The sequence below is a fragment of the Haemaphysalis longicornis genome, unplaced genomic scaffold, assembly GCF_048455015.1.
Source record: "Haemaphysalis longicornis isolate Haplotype H1 unplaced genomic scaffold, Haemaphysalis longicornis Haplotype H1 scaffold_3, whole genome shotgun sequence".
Lineage (NCBI taxonomy): Eukaryota > Metazoa > Arthropoda > Arachnida > Ixodida > Ixodidae > Haemaphysalis > Haemaphysalis longicornis.
Genome location: NW_027526335.1, coordinates 109232570 through 109255760, shown reverse-complemented (window position 1 = coordinate 109255760; position 23191 = coordinate 109232570). Strand labels below are relative to the sequence as shown.

Below are 23191 nucleotides of genomic sequence, written 5' to 3'. Positions count from 1 at the left end.
TAGGCCACGCTTTTTGTGATCAATTTTGTTCTTTCTATTAACCTACCGCACCTTTGCACTGCTCTCGCGCCGTCTGTTGGAACAGAGGACCATTCGTTTTTTTTTTTTTTTCATTTCTTTCATGCTTCGAATAGGTTGAGCCGACATATTTTGTTATTGGGTTTGCGTTCAGCTCAACTTTTAATGGACACCCGTTATATCTGGCTCGTTGTTTTATGATGTGCCGTAGTAAAATCCGAACCATAGCCTTTTATAAAAATAAATACCGCAAGTACACGCATTTATGTACAAATGTTTTGCCTGAAATATACTCATTTCTTTTCCGCTGTACAATGTCAACATGCATGAGCGATGCCACCAATCACCTCGATTTAAAGCAGTCATGCCTATGCATACTTCGTGACCCCCTCCTCCTTCACAAAAAGGCTGACTGCAGAAAAACCAGGTAAAACCTTTGTAGAAAAGTTATAGTCCCATAGGGCAAGGTGTCGATTTGACTGGTAGCACTAAAGAAATACTCTGTGAAAGTATAAATAGATTCATCTAATTCGTCGACAAAATTACATATAGATACACTTAAACGTTGCATTTTACAAGGCTCTAGAAACTGGCAGAGCAACACACTCAACTTAAAACTGCGCACAAAGCAATCTTCTCGCCCGTTATCAGCTGGACGAAAATGATTCGCTAAACCTGTGTACCTTCACAGTAACCACTTTTGAAATATCAGCGGTAAGTCGGAAAGCTGAAGCTGGTTCAATCATACGTACGCCTGTTCTTTTTATGTCTAAGCCATAAGACATTGTGTCTGCCGTTCATCGGGCATTGTGGAGGCCATCTCCTGGCCTGAAGGCCGGATTCTTGACTTACAGAGTCAAGTTAAAATTTCACAATAGAGTGACAGTTGAAGCCAGGGGCGCAGATGAAGGCAACTTGGTCAGCTTTTGGTGTTGCATTATATGGGTAAGAATAATACCTGACATTTTACGAGCTCTGATCATCCCATTATGTGTAACTGATCAGATCGAACATTGAAGAAGAGGAACGCTGAAATTACGGGAGAGCTCCCGCAACTCTTATAATGCACAAAATCTCCACCCCAAAGACTGCCGCTCACAGTACGTATGATATTAGGGCTGGTCAAAGGTGATCAAAATAGCAAAAACAACGGGCAAAAACAAGCTGGGAACGAACAAGTATAGGGCGAAGTTCATTCGCCGACGAACGTAGCGAATAAAAAATTATGCAGCTGAGCTGAGCTTTCGCAAGTCTTAGTGAAGCCCTTGAAATAACCGATCAGTGTTGGTGCAAAGCGTATTGCATATATACTAAAAAACAGCTAGTAGACTGGCACCAAATTTAATTTCCTAAGCACTGTAAGGCTGCATGACGTGCATCGAACACATCGCGACAATTCGAACGTAACAGGATGTCGTTTTATCAGTTACGTTGGCGGGATGTCTTTGGGCTAGACCAACTGCTTCGTGCACATTGAATTTGTTATCAATACACCCCGGGGAATAGAAAACAATAGATTGACCCTTGCAAGAATGCTGTTACCTTGGCTGCACTGACAACCAACAGGACTTCGTGGAACGCTTGCGAAAAGGGTTGCGTGAACGAACGCCGCGGACAAAGCAAAAGGTACCGAGAAATGTAGTTCGTGTGCCAGTGAAGCTACGGCTGCAATGAAGCTCTTCAATGCAGTATTTGTGCCAAAGTGGGCACTAAACGTAGACGGCGCGTTGATAACCCGAATTTACTTGGATAACACGACGTGACCCAGACTTTAACGCGTACAGGAGTGAGCCGGGGACAACGCACACGCTGGGACTAGCAACAGTTTAATGAATGAAGGGAAATGCGAAGTAAAACCAACGTCGGGCACGCACCATTAGAAATAAAGTAATTTATAATGGCATGCTTGTAGCACATTTCGATATCGGCACTTTTCACAATACCCGGCTATTTGCCTGATAGCGCTAGTGTGTGAGGCCACACTCACGCACTTAGTATGACCGTGCTTTCGCATTGGATATGCTCATGTCATCTCCCTCTCGCACTTTGTGGCTCACCTACCAATAACCTCAGCTTCATCAAGAAATAAGTCGTCATCCGGCCTGGGAAATTGGATGTCCAGCAAAGCTATTGTAAACCATTACAAAAGGTGATAAAAAGTATATATATATATATATATATATATATATATATATATACATTATCACCATAGAAATAAGGTTAGCCAGTAAAGACAGCCATACAAAGCAAAGAGGAAAATGTCATTTAATTCTTCTTGAGAAAGATATATTTCTATTGAAAAAAAGGAAATGGAGAAAAAATATTTTTTCTCTACTTTCTTCGTCCGATACAAAAAATGGCAACCAATGCACTTTGATTGTCAGTTCAGGGTGAGAGGGGTCGATGATGGCGGAGAAAGGCCCCGTGAACTCGATTCGTCCTGCTGTTATCGTACGTTGCCTTGCCTCTTGCGTGTGCAGCTTAATGGGCCAGGCATGGCCCATTTGGAAAGGACCGATACCTCCGATATCCTTGAGCCCGCCAAACTCATCAATGGCGGGCGGAAGTCTTAAATCCTGTAAGGCCTTCGGCCAAGGTCGCAGTGTAGAATCAAGCAGGTCTTGATTGAATGCCCTGAAATGTCGGAAGTAAGAACCTGTAGCCCGAAGACGCCCGAGAGGACCGGTCACCCCGGCTGAACACTGCCGCAGAAGCGCCTGGCTCAGAGCCAGCCATCACCACGTCCGATCGCTGCGCCGGAAACGGACTGCTCGTTTTTCTCGCGATTACCTGTCTTCAGTAACCAGCAAAAAGTTGTCCGTAGATTTAACAGAATCCTTTTTTGCCCAGCCTCTGTATAGGACTCGATTCCGTGCTGGCGCAGGTGAGGATGTTTTGAAAATAATTTAGAAATTCCCAGGATATAGACGTTTTTTGTGGCGAAAGCTACACTACTCTACCTCGGAAAATCTTCGCGGGGTGACCAGTTTTGACCTTGACAGCTAGAGGTTAAACCACCCCCCCCTTGAGCATGCAGCCGGAGTGGAGCAGCGCCCGAAGAGATAGGCAAAAGGAACGGAGAAGCGCGCGGGACACGTGTCGCCACCTGCCGGAGGAAGTGGAGGATGGCGCCACCGCAGCGATAAGTGCACGCGACGAAGAAAAGTGACGTGCGCGCAGAGCCGTGTGCGATGGAGTAGCACGAAGATTAATGTGTGGTCGATAGTACAGCGGTGAAGCTTGAGGAACGCCTTGAGGCAAAAAAGAGGAAAGACGCTCGTTCAACTTCGCTACCTTCAAGTCTTACGCGTTAGTGTGAGCTTCCTTCATTTTTTACAAGCTGCACACAGAAACGTTACCGGTTAAAACGGGGATGCAAAGCAAGGACATTTATCTGCCATGGGGTGCCAATGGCTTCTTGTGCAATAAGCGCGAAAGTGTAGAGCACGTTTTTCTGGATTATTCTGTGCCGCGTTTTTTGGGGATTTTCTCCAACAAACTTAAAAAAGGCCTTTCTTTAACATCCCATGGCTTTGGGTACTTACCTATCGTGCCTGAAACTGCATCGTATGATGTTTTTTTCTCCCGGGGCTGCACGGAATATGGAGGAGCCACATGAATGTTAGGAATGCGGATGTAGATGCGCGTTCAGTGTGTTCTTATTTCGTGGAAAAAGTTTGTAAAGTACCCGAAGTGTTCATTAAGCAAGTTTGTGATGATGACTTGCTGTCAGTAATGCATGAACTTACTGTGATTAAAGTGCACAAATTACTGCCAGCTGACAGTATGGCAGAGTTGGTTGAGGCAATCAACCACCCTGGTTGATATCTTCCCCCTTTTCTTTCTTTGTAAGTGTTCTGCCTTGGGCAAAGAAAAAAAGGAGAGCAAGCCGGTAGCGTAGTGGCTATCGGCCCAGACGCATATTCTGGAGGTCGTGGGTTTGAATCCGATCCGGCGGGCATTTCTTCACCCCTTTCTTTAAAAAAAAATCCTGCAGATATTCACAGAATTATCTCTGCTGATGCGTAGAATTCTTATGCCGCCTGTCTTGAGTGTGAGTTTTTTCCACCCAAATATTTGGTTTCTTCTCAATCCTGTCCGGCCAGTTACGCTATTATAACGGTTACACGTGAAACGTTCGCGATATCTACATTATTGTGAAAATGCAGGACGTTAAACGGTTCGCCATTTTCCGCAATTATTTTACATTTTTCTTATTTTTGGGGTTTTTTTAAACTTCGTTCAACCAATTATCTCCATTTACGCAATTATAACTATTAATGGTGGAACTTTCGCTAAATCTACATTATTGTGGAAAAGCCATGCGGTAAGCGTTTTGACGTTTTCCCTGTTTTTTATATTTTTGTTATTTATCAGTTTTTCAAAATTTTTCTCTACCAATTACCCCATTTACATTATTGAAACGATTACGTTCGCAACTTTGGTTAAATACGGAATATTGCGGAAATGCAGGGTATTACATGGTCCGCCATTTCCCGTAATTATTTTGTATTTTTCTTTTTTTGTAATTTTTCAAAATTTCGTTTAACCATTTGTCTCTATTTAAATAATTATAACGATTACAGGTGAAACAAAAAAATATACAGGGCAAAATTTGTGGCGGCCAAAACAACTGCAGCAGTGAAGCTAATCGTCGCGATGTGCTCTGACTGTGTTGTTTGACAATTTCCAAGATGTTAACTTCATGCATGCGCACTTGCGTCTATAGAACTGTTATTTATCCTTTAGGAAAAACATTAGTACTATTGTCCACAATCGCAGATTGCGGAAGTAAGACCCTTATTTTATTTAGTTTATCTTTGGAGTATTGTTTAATCGAGCTTCTGTTCGGTTCCGTGGAACAACACTTGGCATCCGACGTTATCGGTGGTGGCGCATTCTCGATATCTCAGGACACGGCATACCACGCTTCTCCATTGTAGTCGGCTGCAGAATGCGGGACATGAGCCAGCCAGCAGGGCCTAGTATCGTACCGTTCACTAGAAAAGGCGTATGCAGTGATTGAACGGCCGCCCCGTTATCGGAGGCGCTGAAACGTGAGGCGTTTCGCAAGCTGTCGGTGCGTGTGTCAACACCACGCCAACGAAATCTCGCCGGCGAGCCAGTGTCTGTCTGCACGCTGTCTGCCAACTCGCTCGAGGACCGATGTAGGTCGCAGAGAAAAATTGTGAATACGTTATAGAGAGCATTACTCATAAAAACATAACCAACAGCAAAACATCCTTCCCTGGATTAGAACCAAGCTTGCTGGAGAAGAAATACTCGTTATACAAATCTGACAACTAAACGTCATGTCGTACAGGCTGTTTATTTTTTGAGTTGCAGTATCACACCACCCGCCGCGGTGGCTCAGTGGCTAAGGCGCTGCGCTGCTGAGCACGAGGTCGCAGGTTCGATTCCCGGCCGCGGCGGCCGCTTTTCTGATGGAGGTGAAAAGCAAAAACGCCCGTGTGCACGAGATTTCGGCACACGTTAAAGAACCCCAGGTGGTCAAAATTAATCCGGAGCCCTCCACTACGGCGTGCCTCATCGCCTCCGTTGCGTCGGCGCGTGAAACCTACAATCAATCAAGCAGCATCACACCGCCTGAGGCGAGTATTTCTTCAACATAGCTTGTGTAGTAAACCTCCGCCAAGGCCCCAAAAATAGCTTCTCGCTCGCGAGTGCGCTCCTCCGGCATGAAGAGCGATAGCAATGTGTGGTTATGCTAATGACCACTCTGCTAATTCACCCTGCGAAAATAGTGCTTATTGTACCATGGTTTTACGCTTTGCAATAAAAATTCCGGTTGATTTTAATTGCTGAGTGTCTATGTTAACTCCGGTAATGCTTCTCCTGCCCTTAATTGACCTTATATTTTCAGCCGGCTGATCAGTTACGCAGGCATATGCAGCTTAATCCTGCAGTGAAGTCAGCGAAGCATCATATCTCCGATATACGGTTTGCATAAGCCCTACTTTGAAGTTGTTTTTACTTCAAAAACTTTACTAAGCTTAACCTCTGTACAAACTAAGAAAATGGAGCCACGTTGTTCACGGCGAAATTGCTGCTGCGGATCAGTTTTCAATTCCCGATGGACTTTTGACGATCCGTGCGCAATTCGACGACGGGCGTAGTTGGCGCAGATAAGCCAATCCGCAAGAATAAGGGTCTTAGGAAGCGTCGCAGGAGATGAGCGAGGAGGAAGCATATGATAGGACATATCTTTGGAACTGAATTTCTTTCTAAATAAATTCGCGAAAACGCACCCAGAGTGGTCGTAACATGACCAGCAGATTAAACACTTTATTCTTCACAAATAACCTAGCAATATTTAGCGATCATTTGTGTCAGTTTAGAGTTACACGAAGCTTTCATGAATTTCTGCGTTACTGATACATCAATCGTTTTATTGATCTGGCGGGTTTTGTTGGACGGCCAGCCAAGATTTGGTCACTGAGAAATAAATAATAAAGCTGTATTTCTCTCTGCCTTTGCGCTTTTTTGTTATGATTAGAGGGGTTGCGAATAGCAAATGTATTTAATTAAGCTTAAGTTGATCGGTTAGAACAAGCTTTTCAGAACATAAATTCGAAATATTTTAGCAAGTAAATGCATTGATAGTTCACTAGACGTCTTTGTTCTGACGCGCATCAGAACTGACCATTCGACACTATCGTTCGGCAGCACAACTAACCGTGACGTCATGGAAGAACATTCGAGCGGTAATCGCCTTTTTTGTGTATTACTTTATAAAGCCGCAAACCGCATATTACAAAAACAATTCCTTTCTTATTTGTACTCAACGGCTTTATATCAACATGGCCGGTGGTGTAGCCTTTAGGTTTTTTGGCAACCATCGTAGCAGACTTTCGCACACAGTTTTCCTGCTGGGGTCTGCCTTCTGTTGTCGAGTTCTTATCGGAACCGTACCTTTGTTGTAACACTTGTCTGAAAGCGGAAAAATATAAAAAACCTGGGTCATCTCTACAGCATGCAGTGTATAAGTGTATTCGAACATTGTAAGTCTCTCGCTTGTCACACGGCGCGCGCTGACTGGGCGACAGAGAAGCGCCAGTGGCAGGAGCTATCGCACTATGCTGAGGCGGTGACGCACTCTATGGCGTTGAAACGGATTTAAGCAATTAGCATGCCCCATCTGCCCCAGTTTGGAGTAGTGGTAGAGGTCGACGCGAGCGCAGTGCAGCGCCCGCACCTCGCCCTGGGGGTTGTGAAAAGGGAATATATTACAAAACCACATATCAACGCGCAGCGACTAGCGGTTACAGCGCTGCCCTAAAAAATTGAAAAAAGAAGCATAATTTTTCTAGTACTTAGGACAGTCAACACTTTGCACAACAAATGTCCGTGGTGGTGAAACAAGCTACTGCAAAATCAATCCCCAGAAAGTTCACAGGTCTCCACAGAGAGAGTTCAGAGACCAGCTGAAACTCAATACGGTACAATATTAATGCTCAGGATGTTGTTCCTGACCACTATGAAGCGCGGGGACCAGCGTAACCAGCGTAACCAGCAGCGGGACCAGCGTCGCCTAGAGCTGCCAACTCATTTTCTAAGTGACTCAGAAGGATCAACCGCACACGCCACAGCAGTGGAAATATCGCCCGTTGCGGTCGGCCGCGAAGACACGCGGCACCACGATTTCGCCAGAATACAAAAGCACCAGCACACATCAGGAAGTTCGCCAACACGACATTTGCACGTGTGTTCATTCTAAGTGTGGGGCCAAACAACCTGCTTAACACAGTCCAAAACGTTGCCGCTACACGACACTGAAACAAGGCATGTTCTATGTTTCAGTGTGCCCGCAGTGTGGGCACCGTGAGGAACGCACAACGCCGTATCTCCCCGGGGGGCTCGCCAGAAAGAGAATTCATTAAAAACTAGTTACAGCTGGGACCCGCTGTAGTTAGCTACTATGCGGCTCGACAGGGCACAGGATATACGCAATGTGCCACAGAGGAAAAGAAGTGAACATCACACAAGTTCCCAAAAAACAAGGTGCGCCGCACCGAAGGTTCCTTATAATAATGTCCGTGTCACGAGGTCTAGACGCGATAGTTCACGCGTGGGAGTCAACATAAAATCCACAACATTTCACACTCATCAGTTCTACTCAGTATTCATGTCTATGTCCGTAAAGAGAGGCATTTTCTGCGAGGCTGCCTAAACTGCGCCTAGGCTTCTAACATACAACTTCCTTCAGCACACGTGTCGCAACTTATTAATAAGGCACGATACACCATTGCACGGTGTCATTGGTGACCTTGATGAAGCGAGTCGACAAACGCGTGAGGAAAGATTCTTTACCCAGCGCCCGCAGGTGCTCTATGGCCATTTTCCGAACGCGCCACAACCGGGGATACATGGCACGCTGCGTTCATGCATGCAAGGCGGCTACACCTCGCTGGCGCCACACAACAAAGGCACCCACACACGGTAGAAAGGTGACGAATGGATCTTTCGATTTCGTGTGGGCTCCCAGCCTAAGCTCAAACATTCTGCTGAGTAAAACCCAGAATGTGGCGGCCACACGACACCCAAAAAGAGCATGCTGTAGAGACTCAGTGCGTCCGCATTGCGGGCACCGGGCACAGTGAACCACACCAAATGCTGCAAGGCAGTCACACGTCGGCAGGGCTCTTCAGCCACGCAGCCACCCGAAATCAGGAACGTCTGCAGGAAGCACCGCTGACGTTAACTGCTGCCAGCGGGCCTGGCGAGACTTCTGTTTTTGCCGATCATTCAAATGCCTGATAGCCAATTTCTCGTATATGTCAGTCGCAGATGAGGCTGTAATATCCAAATCTGGGTTGACCGACTGAAACCCTCTAAGTGCTTTAGCAACGTACCAATAGAAAGCCGGCGGCTGCATGGCTGCAGGTCCGGTAATGGGCTCATCATAAAACAACATGCGAGCAGTACCCACGAAGTAGCGAAGCAGAGTCTGCCCCGGGTACTCATCATCATCAACCAGTTCCCACACACCGTGTAACGCTAGAACACTTGATGACGTGTTCAGGCATGGCAAGCTAAAGCGCCCCATGCTGCGGGGCAGATGCAGAAGAGCTCTGGCGACTTACTCGGTCTAGCCAGCCCAGAAAATGGACCCGAAATTTGTGGCCAGCCGACTGGTTATGTCACGAGGTGGCCGAGCCACTCTTGCCACGTAAAATAACGCCGCTGACACGCACGACTTAATGATATACCTCCTCTCAGGGAGAGACAGCTTGAAAAATGACGCTATGCCTATGCGTTTGTCAGCCGTGTCTATCAAACGTTTTCACGTCCCACGAGCAACTTCTCCAGAGCCATGGAAGACTACGCCTACCACAAGGACTTTCATCACCCACTGTACATCTCCAGCAAGGTCACTGGCAAGCGACCCAAATCGTAGCGCTCTGCTTTTGCACTTATTCCGCTGGGATCCGGACTGCTCACCATACTACAAAAAAGCCGTATAAACGCTCGGTAGCTGTTCTTATCCCGGGGAAAAAGGGACACATAGTCCGCATATGCAGAGACCTTGATCTGGCCTTGACCGGGCCGCGGGAAACCATGGATGGATGGGCACGCTGACACGCGACACAGAAGGGGTCCAAGCATAGGGCAAAGAGCGAGGGGGATCAGGGACAATCCTGCCTGATCCCGCGCGTTACTGTGAAGCGCTCACTGAGGCGGTCATTAACAGGCAGCCGGGCAGTTTCGTTTGAGTAAGCTAGCCGATGGCAAGATATACAGTCGAACACGGATATTTCGAACTCCAAGGGGATCGTGAAAGAATTCGATATATCGATAATTCGATATATAAAATAGGCCTATCTGAAGATTATCTGACAACTCCGCACATCACTGAGAGTTTTCTGAAGTCGTGGAAAACGGTAACTTACCGCTTTGGCCGTCAACGCACGGAAAATTCGAACCGCAGCATGATGACTACCGCACTTTATTTATCGTTGAAATGTCTTTGAGCTTCGCTTGTTTTTCTTCTGCGTCGTAAAGTTCGCCAAATTGTCTTCAAGATTACAAACACGCACAAATGAGAAAATCAACGCTGTACACTGTGCCACAACCGAGGCGAATAACGCTGTCGTAACCTCGGCTGCAGTAGGCGGTTGGGAACGTTGTCAGGCACTGAGTGCCGTTATCTTCAGTATCCGAACCGAACACCTCCCCCATCTGGAGGCGTGCAACGAAGTCGCTTTGCACCCGACACGCTCCGGAATAGCCGGGGCGGGTTGTGCTGCATTCGTCTTTACGTCAACGTTGATGGGTGCATCGCCCTCACAACTACTGCGAGGAATTCCAAACGCCTTTTCAACCAACATCTTTTCAGCATCCTGCACCCGACAAATTCCCGTCTTCGTTGCTCCGAATTGAATGCCTTGTACAAAACAAACATACAACGCCGCATCGGTCCCCCTGCACGAGCCACCAAACAGCTCAATCACATAAAAAGAGTGCCTCCGGTCAATTTCTTTTGCTCCTTTATGTCCTTTCGCCCCAACCACTATCCGCGTTCTAGCTATCATGGAGCTGCCCCTCGTGCTAGCGTGAAAACATCTGTTGAAGGCCATCGAAGCGACATAATGCCGCGGACGCCGCATCTGTCTCACCAAGCCAGGCAGCGCCTGCGATGAGTCAGCATTATCATCAACTCCACCCCATCAGAGGACGCAAACTTTCAGGGGAACCTTCGGCGCGGAATTCGATATATCGAATTTGCCCGTGATCAGGAGTTCGATACACGCGCACAACAGCCCTATACTTTTGCATGGGATTTTCAAGGGGATGTGTGCACTGTTCGATATAGACAATAATTCGATATATCCGTGTTCGATATATCCGTGTTCAACTGTATACTCTCACGAGAAACCGTAGAGACCTAAGACACCCAGCATGTACCGGTGCTCCACTCTATCGAAAGCTTTCGCCTGCGCGGCCGATCTGAATCAACCGGAAATGTCGGTTTTCGACGCGTAGTCAAATAGGTCGCCGGTCAGGGCTTAGGATGGAAAAATTGGCTGGCCCGGCACGCTGCATGTTTGCGCGCTGCTTGGAATGTATGGGAGTACATGGCTCATTTGGCGGGCTAGAATGGGAGCGGCAATCTTATAATCAGTGTCGAGGAGCGTGATTGGCCTGTATGCACCTGGGTCAGAAGGGCTCCCTCCCGGCTTCGCTATCAGTACGACAGGACCCTCGTGAAATGATTCCGGCCGCTCTCCATGAAGAAGAAAGCCGTTCACAATGGCGAGAAGTGTGCCCACACGAACGAAAAAAAAGGTCTTGTAGAACCTTGCACGGATGCCGTCAGGGCCTGCCACTGATGCGCGTTTAGGCGTCTGGCGCAGTGCTACACCTCCTCTGACGAAACCGGAGCACAAAGCCTACTCGCCATGTCATGGGGTACCTCGGGCGGCGCTCCACAAAATATCGCTTGGCGTTCCTCAAAGAATTCATGGCGCAACGTATTCTCTGAGGTAAGGAAGGGAGAAAAATGTGCCGTGAACACCTCCCAAATGTCGTCGCTATTAGCACTTTTTGAGCCGTCCGGTAACATAACCTCGGGCACTTCAGCCAATCCTGGTCCGTCAAGCGAGCCTGCTTTGACGTACCGTAACACGGATGGGTCTGAAACCGGCCGGCCTGAAAACTGGGCACAACTAGCAGCGCGAGAGGACTGCCGTAACAGGTGCTCATATCGCGTCCTTAGTATATTGACGTAGTCACACATGGTGAAGGTTAAAGAACCACCCTTTCTGATGATCCGAAGCCTCCACAGAGTATCGTTGACCGCGGCCGTGATGCGGCGTTTACGCGCTCTCCCCTCCCGGAACATCAACTCGCGTCATCAGGACTTTACCTCATCCCACGGTAGTGGGTTCGTCGAGACGCGATGCGGTAGACGCAGCGCATCCCTTAACGCGGCTATACTGACCTCATCTGTCAGCAAACTCTCGTCCCTCCGCCACATCTGGTGACGTGGAATACAGTCGCGAAGACTGGCTTGTGATCGGAGATACACGGAGTGCCCGCAGAAAAGGGAGAACGTCACAGCGCTCAAGATCATGGCTGAGCTCCGGCGGAAAGTAGAACATATCCAACCGGGTGCCCGACCGACCCCTCGCCCACGTGGCGGCAAACATTTCACCATGCAGCTGCCGCCACGCGTCGCGGAGTTGGAACTGGCTTACAAGGTCATTTAGTGCCCGCGCGCCGACATAAGGTTTACCCTGTCCAGGACCGCACCAATCTCGCAGGGGATCGAGAACACAGTTAATGGGGGGATAGAACAGACCCTGGAGGAATTCCCTTGTCCCAAGAGTAATTGGATCAGAGGAGACATCCCCAACCTTTATGACAGCTTGGCGGTCAGAGAGGAAATCGGCAATGTAGTTGTACGTCCTCTCTCCGCCGCTTGTTCTTGCAAGGTTATTGAGGATTGCGTTGTGCGCAACGTTATCAAACGCCGCCCTAAGTTCGAGGGTCAGTATGGCCCGGGGGCAGTGTCTCGTGGCCGGAACGAGTATGTCCTCATTGATTTGAATCAGGATGTATTGGGTGCTCGTCGAGCCCGAGCCTTTATGGGCAAGGCTTGAGGGCGCCGACGAATCTGCCCTAGGAGGTGCTGCCATCTGGATGCAGCTGCACAGAATAAACGCGCATTTCATTGAAGAAGCCGCCGGACGTCTCGTTTCATTTAGAATGAATTAATAAGATTTGTTTTTGCCCATGAAAATTTCATTTTGTTAGGCAAGCGCAGGAAGAAGGCGACAGGAACCATGACAGATGACGATGTGGATTTTAATGTGTGGCAGTCATCTTGAGGCGAGCATGGCTGTGTCACAGCGTATACCTCATTTTCCTAGCGAATGGGTGAGCATGGCAGCATGCACCATAGCCTGCTCCTTCTTCTCGTGACAATATATATATGCTCTGGTAGAAGTTTGGGGCAGTATATTATCGTGTTCCCCCTCATGCATGTATCTCTTCAGTGCGCTACTACGAAAAGCGAAACATTTCAACGAAGTCGAAACTGAAACAATGCCTACTGTCTCTGCTGTGTCATTCGATTTTAAAATGTTTGCCTAAGAAGGTTTGTGTCTTTTTAAAATCAGTGACTCTCCACTCTGTGAAGAAACATGACCAGATCGGCGCAGTACAACGAGTGCACGAAGCAAAAGATGTCTGATTGCAATTCGCGATTGAGCATGCTTCCCGGTTTCTGAATGAAACTTGGAAGGACCCAAAGTTTGATTCAAGGGGCTGTCCGTCATAAGGTTGTCCGTTGGTTCCTTTTCACGTCGTAGACATTGTAGTGACATCAACATCATCCGTCTTTAGCGCCACTGTCTTCATCATCAGATCCTTCCGTGATAACAATCAGCGGTGCGTGGCCCCCTGCATCAGCAGCAGTCTCACGAGAGAGATTGAACACGAAGGTGTGCCTGGGCAGTCGCTTGCCTTCGCCGGTCCCACTTGACGCCGATCTTACGCACCTTCAATAAATGTAGGAGGCCACAGCTCACCGAGTCCATGCCCCTTCCTACAACATCTTACTGTCTGTGCAACACACCAACCCAAACCACTCTACCACGAGGGACAGCATTCTGGTTGCATCGGGACGGGAGACACATACAGTGAAATCCCACTCCAAATGAGGGAATATGTAAACAGTGAATCCATGAAGCCTGCGTGCTCGTGCACACCCCCTCCTCCCTATGCACACATATAATTGCAAGGGTGAGATGTATCACGTGGCGGGCAGTAAGTTCGTCTTGTTATTATTACCCAAAATGAGACGATTTGGTACCGGGCCGTAACATTTGTGGGCTAAACGCTCCATTAAAGAGCGCTTTGCTAGTGCCACAAAGTTATATGTCATTACGCATACATAACTTCCTGTAGGTTCGCATTCCTTAATGCTCTACTCCATCTTACCTAACTTTGTTTACTCTCTATTTACTCTTCATCGGAGGGGAAATTACATACCGTCATGCCTGGCGCATGTAATGAAACCGGTCATCTGTAGGAGCGATTAAGTGGCCACTGCACATCATAATGAGTTTGTACAAATTATGGTGCAGTAACACTTGGTCTTAAATATGTTATCTTTGTGTACTAACTCATTTTTGTGCGTACCAACATGATGCATTTTGCACGTTATTTCTTTCTCGTTTGTTGGGGTCGTATTTTTCATCGAGCGGCCGTGGCCAGGTGCAGTCATGGACAAATGAACTGCGAACACGAAAATATGAAGTTATTTAAAGCTTATACGCATATACGTATGCAATCAACGGCTCGTGTCTATCGTCAGAGGCGGTCCCTACACGTTTCAACGCGTTTTGTTCAGCTTCTAGGTCGTAGGGCAGAAAACAGAGCACGCAAATGGTGTAAAGGGGAGAACTCAGGATTTAAGCAACTGCGTGACGACACAGGGAGGGTAAGAGGAAGTGGGAGGGACGCAAAGGAAGATAGTGGAGTGAGGGGATTGAACTCTATAAAAAATGACTGTGGAGAGCTTCGTGGAACAATACCAGTGAAGAGGGAAAGGAAATAAAGCAAAAAAAATAAAAATTGGAAAAGTCGTCGTTGTTGCTATTACTCCCTTCGTAGCACATGGCCACTTGTGGCATTGGCCCGCAGTTGGGCGCTTTGACGAGCTAACAGGTGCCATGGTCGCGGAAACCCCGATTCTAGGGAGGCTGTGGCGTGTCCCAGTCTGCTTGCTGACGTAATTCACACACTAAGACGAACAAATGAAGGATAAGAAACTGACGCAAACACGTTATCGAAGAAAAGAAGCAGGCCGAACAAATCTGTGCCAAAAGACAAAGAAACAGAAGCGAGTAAAAGGTCGGATGTACAATGCATCAGTAAAGTTGTTAATACGTATCACCAGTCTTTTGACCTTGAAAGCACATAAGCAGACTTGAGTGCCCCGAGGAAACTTTGTATCGAAAAGTGGAGGGTTTCGATAACGTAATACGAACAGCAGCTGTTTTGAGTGGGGCTCGCTACCATCACCCGCTTTCTCTTTTTCCCAGTCGGCCATAGTCATGCGATTGCATTGTCTGTCACCGACGGCAGAAACTGCTTCTTAGGACGAACAATTCCAAACAAAAAGCTCATCTGAACGCCTAGAATAAAAAAAATAATTGAAATTGCAGTAGTGAAATACAGATTAATAAATTCAAAGTGCGATAAAATAAACTAGTTAGATTTGCTTGCCCCCACTAGCCAATGCTGCAACAGTGAAGCGAGACAACCCACTGAAAGTTGCGCCACACCCTTGTCGCCCATCATTGGACCGCGCTGCCCTGGAGCGGTTAAATCATTTCAATTATCAGTAAAGCCACGAATCACATTTTTAAAGGGTTTTAACCCCGCCTCAAAATATTATCATGAATTTATTATTATTACCGCAGCTCCGCCTTGCCCCACTTTCGCTCAAACTCGGGTCTTCTGGAATAGAACCCCTGATTTGTTTATTCATGCGTTCTGTTGGCAGCGTCCGGCCGATCCCAGCTCTCTTATCTATTTTAGTAGTGGAGTGCGCGTTTCCGTCTAATCGCCAACGTTCTAGGTCTTATTCGATAGATCTCGAAGGCGTTAACGTCATAAGATAAATGCTCGCAAGGCAAACACGGCGGCAATCGTTTCTTCGACCGTAATCTATGGACGTCATGATGCTGACTGCTTCCTCGACGTTTGTGTTTTATTAAGTTCATTTAGGAGCCGAAGTTCGCCCCAATAAGCTTTATTTCTCGAAGAACCTGCATCGTCCTTGCTTCGTGACAATAATGTTCCATTCCCTTCGACTTTCTCCAATTTTTCATAAGGTGTTCACCAATAAAGAAATAAATAATATCAAGGGCTGCTGCAAAAATTTTACCAATTTCTCAAAACAAAGAATTTTAGGGTTCGGTCCAAAGGCCTTTGTTTTGTTGGAATTCTGGCGCAGCTTTTTCTTACAAAATGTTGATGTAACTAGATACTCTTTAAATCGCCGTGAGATGTAATTTATCACATTGCTAAATTTGCTTGCGAAAGAGTCAGTACTGATTATGTTTTACTATAACAAAATTGCTTATCAATGCTGATAATACTGCCATTAATCAACCTTAGTACAATTCATAGGGCTAAAGACAGATTGATTTTCAAATTACGAATAGGATCAACCAAGTAATCTGGTAAGGTACCCTTCTACACCGCTATGTAGCAAAAGAAACATTCAGTAAAGATGACAGACCATCTTGCTTTTTCGATTTGAGCTGTTAAACGAGCTTGAATATCATCGAGGTGTGCTTAGCGACTTATCGCAATCTGAACGAAACTATGAGGCCGCTGTAAAGACACACAAATGAAGGAAGTTTCCCATTACGAACAACTCGTACTCAATAGAAAAGCTATGATGACCGTGCGATTGCGTACTGAGAACTAGTCATAAATACAGCCATGGGAACTTCGGAAAAAATTACAATATATCTTTGCGAAATACAGAATGAAGATTGTGAGAAGAGATAAAGATAACAGTAGAATAAAATCAATTTTATTTTCACGCCAAAGAACACCGTTAACTACTGTCAAGCTGGAAACAAAATAGAGAAAAGTCTTCAAGGAAAACATTCATATGATATCAGCGCCAAGGTGCTACCGGTGACATCATTTTTGTCCATTGAAAAGTCCTGAAATATAAATAAAAACAAGAATTAGGTGTGCTCGTCGTTTCAAATGTAACCCAAGCTAGCACAAGCAGGCAAGTGAATCGACTCCGAGTGGGAGTTAGACAGCCTATAAAATACCATGCAAAGCCAGGCCTTCTCGTTGCCATAGTTTTTTTTCAGATAATATGCATTTGTCTGTATTTCAGTTTGATTTAAAGAGACAGTGCAGTGACATTGCCATGAATTTATTTATGACTGAATCGTTCCGTTCAAAGAATGTAATTGTTGTTCAAACTTAGCGTTAGCTGCTAGGCAAATTTCTGTGAGGCTCCGGAAAAAGAACAGCAGTTTCCATTTTTCAACCCCTCTATAAAACAATTGTAGCGATGACGAGAATCTAATCGCACGTCTATTCTTGTCAACAAACCGAGGGCAGGGAGGAAGCTAAAAAAATGTGTGCCTTTTTAATGAGCAGCATCGAGTGCCAGGTAATTAGAGGCACAGCGCTGCTCTTTCCAAGAGAGGGTAGCACATTGTTAGCGGGAATCTGCAAAGGTGGCCTGTGGTAACGTCGTTATGACGAAGTGTTAAGTCGATAATCAATCGTACTTCGTACTAATATACTTGACGATGGATCCTGTAGGACAGGAACCCCACAAAACTCCGGCACCTCTATTCCTTAATACGCTGCGAGAATCAGCGGGCTGTTAAAATATAATTAAAGGCTAGCGATACACCCAGCTGATCATTTTCTTGCTTGTAGTGCTAATGGAAATGTAACAGTTAAATACAGCAGAAATCTTTTTCGCTCCGAAAATACATCACCAGGATTACCTATGTTCTTTCGTTCATGTTAGGTACAGAGGTAACGGACTGTTTCAGTGTTATTGATGTTCAAGCAGAGTGTTCTTCTTCCTTAGATGCTTGCATATGCCCCAGTCAACTGTCACTACGGACGTCACAACAACATCGACGAGGATCAAGGAAGGAACACTATATGCGCAAAAAGAGTGCCAGAAAGCTGGTAAACCGCTCAACACCAACGTGATAAAGTGTATGTGTCCTTTCACGCTCATCTGAGATTCTGAGAATGCGTTAGCCAGCAGTGAATACCAGCGCCGTCTCGAAGATCCCTCATGGAACACACGTTTAGCCTGATTGGCCAGTATGGCTCTCTTATGCAGGGTTCAAGCACAAGTGCGGTGGCGTCTAGTGGTCTAATCCCCGCACCATTTATAAAAATAATCGTATGCCACTTACGAATATGCTGCATAATTATGCTACATAAGCAATGTGAATATAAGGGAGCAATGATTGTCATAACAAAAACGTTTGGGGCGTAATAAAAACCTTAACAATCAGCGTTTAAAAAGGAACTCATATGTACTGTTGAAGTTGCGGATTTTAAAGCCAGGTACATGTGCTGCCATAATATAAAAAAAGTGTACTTACTAGTCTCGTCCGTTGCGGCATCGAAAGCAACGTTGTTAATAGTGTCGGAACTACCCCTGAAATATAAGAAAGAAAGTATTAGGCAAGCCTTGGTGTTTTTAAATTTTGCACAAGCAACACCGCGTAATTTTTTTAATGCAGCTGGACCTCCTCGAGATGGAGGTCAAGAAGTCTATACGTACAAATAGGGTGCAGCTTAACCGACTATACAGAAGCTGTAAATTACGTATTGGGGATCCACTACGACTACTTTAAAGCAGTGTCCTTTGTTTCTTACGCCAGAGCATTACTCACACACCCATTGGTTCAGCTGGGAGTAAATGTGCCATACGGAGATCCGCTGAACAACAATGTGAAGGTGGAAACCTACCGTACAATTTATCATTGGCTGGGAACGATGGTATGCTGCGGCCTAACGTCCAGATTGCCTTTGACACGTCATTTGGCTAAGAAAAAAGTCATGCATGCACGGCCTGAGGCAACAGTACGGTTAAATACCTGGCACAAGCTACAAACGCAGTAACAGAAACAAAGGAACCTTGGATATCATCGTTCACGTCCACATCGTTTAGTGCGCAGCCGAACGTGGGCACCTGCTGCCGTTGAATACCGAGAAGTGGCGGGGGGAAGGGGGGGGGGTGGGGGGGGGGGTTGGGGGGTGATGTGGTGGCTAAGTGTGGAAGCCAGTGACCACTACAAAAGAACATTCCCCAGCGAAGCCGCTAAATGAGAACGGCGCAATGAGCTGCAGCACAACGGTGCAACAACAGACTCACAAGTCGGCCATGACAAGGAAGGCCTAACTTGATGAAGGCTGTACAATGGCATCCGACAAGACGTTCACTACTCCCCCCCCCCACCCCCCCCAAAAGTCTAAATATGGCCGGCTTGTTGTCTTGTATGCCTCGTGACAGCATAGACTCAACATAAATTCGACCGCACAACACTAAAGAGTACCCCAAACTCCAGAACGTGGCGACACTGCACTCATTAACATCATTCTTCGGCATGAATTTGAGATAGCTGATGTGCACGCATTCTGATTAAGGGAAATATTATGTGTGCCCGAAGTTAGTTTTTTAAACTATAAGCTCAGGGATGGTCATATTTTCGTTTGAGTTCTGTTATGTGTGACCTTTCAGAAAGGGTAACATTGCGTTATTTTATGTCACTTGAAAAAAATTCGAGAGCGGAGTAGGCACAACAATATTTTATTTATTTTGTTTATTTAGTTAGAAATATTGCCAATTTTGTAAGAGACCATAGCAGGAGGGCTAACAAAAGTACACTGAAGTGGAAAAGAAAAAAAAGACTTACGCCCGTGTTAGTCGCCTTCTTAGCACGATGACGGTGACCACTGCAGCGATTACTACAACAGCCAACACAACCAGTACGGCAGTCGCAATCGTAGCTGGGCTGCTTGCACCTGAAAATATGTGATAATCAGGTGTTTATTATGTAAGATCAGTCGGCTGAGAGTACCGTGCACGCAACTTTACGCTTAACTGGGGTCAATACTCATTGCCACGCGTTCTGCAGCGATATCGCAGGAGCACCACATTTGTCAATACGGCTGCTGGAACGCTCATCGGCTAAATATAGTTCTCGTAGCGACGCATTATCTTTGATTGAGGCCCTCGTTAAAACAGGAGCAATGGAATTATGGTAGCCTATACCTGAAGCTATGCAGCGTGACGGCCAAGGAAAGGTCCCGTTTACGCTTTCATAATAGCCACTGAGAATCGACAGACAACATTAATCTTTAAATGGTCTTTAATAAGCGACTAATAGAAAAAAACCTTTTGGTTGCGCATGGTTAAGCAGAATGCCATTTTCTTCTCTCCGCTGAGAATCCCTGCATAGTCAGCTTTGCATATACTGCTGTTATATTTGCAGTTATCAAACGCCTTCCCTTCGTAGACAACACGAAAACATCTAATTCAATTCAGCCTCGTATCAGCTCTAAAAAAGACGCTCTTGAGGCCAGAAAAAAATTAGAAAATATTAGTTAGGAACAGGAAAGAGGAAGGAGTTTCTAAAACGGCGTTTCAGGGTCCTTTTTAAACAATAAATACGCCAAGGACGGGCAAAGTGCAGTGTGTTTCCGAGCAAAATAAAGGTCAACGAGGGTTACGAGACCAGGATGCCGGCTCAGTCTTTTTTTAGAGTCGGCAACGACGTTGCTCTGACAACTGCGACAGATCAGCAATGCCAGACTTGCTATTGGCCGAACGGGGCCCTTCTGTTTTCCAGTCCTGACCGAAACTGTCCGCTTTCAAGTTACCCCTGGGAGCCTCAGGAGCAAGCACAAGTGGTTATGGCTGCTTTACCAAGAACTGGCGGCTTCCGCATGCAACTAAAATCACTTCATGTTCTGTGGATGAAAATATTTTGCGTAGCTGCAAGGTCATTCACTAATTCGTTACCTTGGCTTTGGTGAGCCTCGGCTTCCGGCTTGCTCTTCACAAACAGCTCGCAGCGGCGACCTCCGTAAGCTTTTGGACAGTCGCAAAATAGGCTGGGGTTGCGCGGCGTCCACGTGCAGGCGCCACCATTGAGGCAGAAGTGGCGGGGACATTCTGGGCACCGAACAAAACCGAGGTGGGAATGTACACATGACAGTGGCTAGTCTATGGCGAGTTGGTACCCTAACATTTCATTAAAACACCGACGACACACTGCCATTGTGCTGAGACTGTACATAATGCGCTGTTGTCCTGCATGCATTTTATGAAAGTGCACGTTTTATATGCATCTATAAATCGGCGAAACAAATATATTTTGCCATACCCAACGAGTAAAGTGAAAATTAATGAGAACTGATACCGGCGCCGATCGTTCATGGGGTGGAAATACCGCGCTTGTTCTTGCTCCTAAAACTGACTCCGCAACACTTCTGATCAACATTTTCACTCTTTTGTTCGCGTCTGGAAGCATTGTGGAAGCTTAGTCATCGTTAGTACGGAGCGGTATTGCGTGATTTCCTCACCGTCACAAATCGCGAAACATTTCGTTTCGAAACCTTCAGCAGAAAGCTTTCGTTTCTACCTTGCTTTTTTGGCTTCTTTTAAAGTGGCTATCGAGTGCGTTTATTTCAAGAACTGATAAAAAATCGGCCGATAGCCAATACACGGATGTAGTGACGTAGTTCCAGCGGTAGAAGAATGCCAACACCGGCAAAGAAAGGATCTTTTTTTGAGCAAGTTTCCAAGTTATCTAAAGGGCATAGAGCAGAAAGTGTTGGCTGAGGTACTTTGTGACCTCGTAATATAAGTACTGGATGTGTTGACTGCGTTCTGAAGGCATTTAGGGTTTTAAAAACAAGTTATAGAAAATGTTGCAGGGTCTCTTTAGTAGCGATCGCCTGAAAAATACTCTATTTGTCTTGTTTATTCATTCGTTTTATTATTTCGTGGAAATAATCTCGGTGGGGCTCAGTGAAAAGCAGTAGTCTATTAGCGTCAGTTTCTTGGGCACCAACTCGCTGTATACGAGCATGGTCATGCTCATCATTGGAGAACCTAGGACGCAAACCAGGGAAGAAATTTGAGACAGTTGTCCAGCGAAATATTTTTTTAAAATAATGCGCTCTCGCTGCACGTTAGTAGACAATGCGAAGAAGAAGAAGAAATACATTTTTTTGGGAGCACAGTTAGTTGACGATGGTGGCCGTAGCTTTGGCGGAGATTGCGGCTGCCCGGAAGACCTGTGAAGTTTGAGCCTACTGGTCTGGGCAGGGCAACGCTTCCTCCTACTGCTCAAATGGGGGTATTGTTGGATAGGGGTGTCTCGGTCATCCCTACATAATGTGCTGAAGCGTGCCGAGGGACTGGCAGGTTGTACAGTTAGGTGAAGGGTACACGGCTGGATGAGTTAGATGTAATTTCATTGTACGTGATCATCCGGTCTCTGGAGGATCTGGTGCCATGGTAGGAGAACGAGCTGGGCCCGGCTCGGATGGTCAGTTCTCAAGACATACTGTGGGCAACTGCATTCCCCTCCAGGCCCGGGTTCGCTGGAGCCCGGATGGTTTATACGGGGGACGTCGGGGCGCTTGTTGGAGAATTTTAAGTTCTTGAAGAGAAATAAAGCCGGAGGCGAAATTTTGAACTGTGGTTTTAGAATCGGTGATGACTGTGCAGGGGGCCGGCTTTTGCGTTAGCGCTAATGCGATGAAGTGGTAGGCATTGACGCGGTGAATTTTCTACAGATTTACAGCCACGTCTAACCTAAAAGAGGTCGCCATAACCGCATCACGTGCAATGGCTAGAGCTCAGCTGCCACCGCTATTTTGACAGCAGGTTTCGTGGTTGTTGGGCAGTGATGCCACTATGGTGGTTGGTGGAGCTCTTCCTCCCTACTGAGTAACCACACGATATGTAATAAGTCAGTTTGTGTATCTGTGTGGTTTCCATATATATCGTCTGTGCAAGTGCACATCCAAAGTTTTCTCTGGGTTTGACGTTTTCTCTTTTAAATGCGGAGCATTTCTTAGGCTCGCCTGGTCCACCGTCGTTGATGGCGGCGCCATCCACACGCTCACTGTGCATGCGCAACTCTTCTCCTTACACCCACAGCTCCGCGATACTACACTATAAAAAAAGAAATAGTTAGCGGCGCCCGGTTTCTATCCCACGACTCTCTGGCCGCAACGGGAGGTACGCGGTGCTCTTCCCACTACGCTACAAATCCGGGACAGGAGCAAGTGCTACGAACGCGCCTTATGTCCTTGACTCATTCAAACTACGTCAAGAAGCTACTTATACAACGAAGGCACGCGAAGCTGAACGTCAACGGAAACGACGAACTGAAAACTTTAGAGGGGGATGCTGAATTTCCCGTGGGAAAGCTGTGGCGGGAAGCGCCACGCGCCTTGCAGCTCAACCAGCCCCGTCCGCAGCGCCTCTGATGCTTATTGTGGCAGGATGCCTCTAGGGATTGGCCAACCAAAGAATCCATCACGAGATAGGTTCGCGTTCAACCACCGTCGTCATCTTCCCGTAGGGGAACCGCCGAAGAAGAAGAAGAAC

General features: G+C 46.6%; 1 protein-coding gene across 1 annotated transcript in view; it reads right to left on the bottom strand.

Annotated features, from left to right (window-relative positions):
- Nucleotides 1–16572: 16572 nt before the first annotated feature.
- Nucleotides 16573–23191, bottom strand: part of LOC144175010 (MAM and LDL-receptor class A domain-containing protein 1-like) — a 197355-nt gene continuing 190736 nt past the window's right edge. The window contains exons 63-66 of the mRNA XM_077704017.1: nt 20588–20740; nt 19479–19587; nt 18162–18217; nt 16573–16730 (exon numbers count right to left, since the gene is read on the bottom strand). Of these exons, the coding sequence (XP_077560143.1) occupies nt 16708–16730; nt 18162–18217; nt 19479–19587; nt 20588–20740 (341 nt within the window). The 3' untranslated portion in view covers nt 16573–16707. The remainder of the gene's footprint in view (nt 16731–18161; nt 18218–19478; nt 19588–20587; nt 20741–23191) is intronic.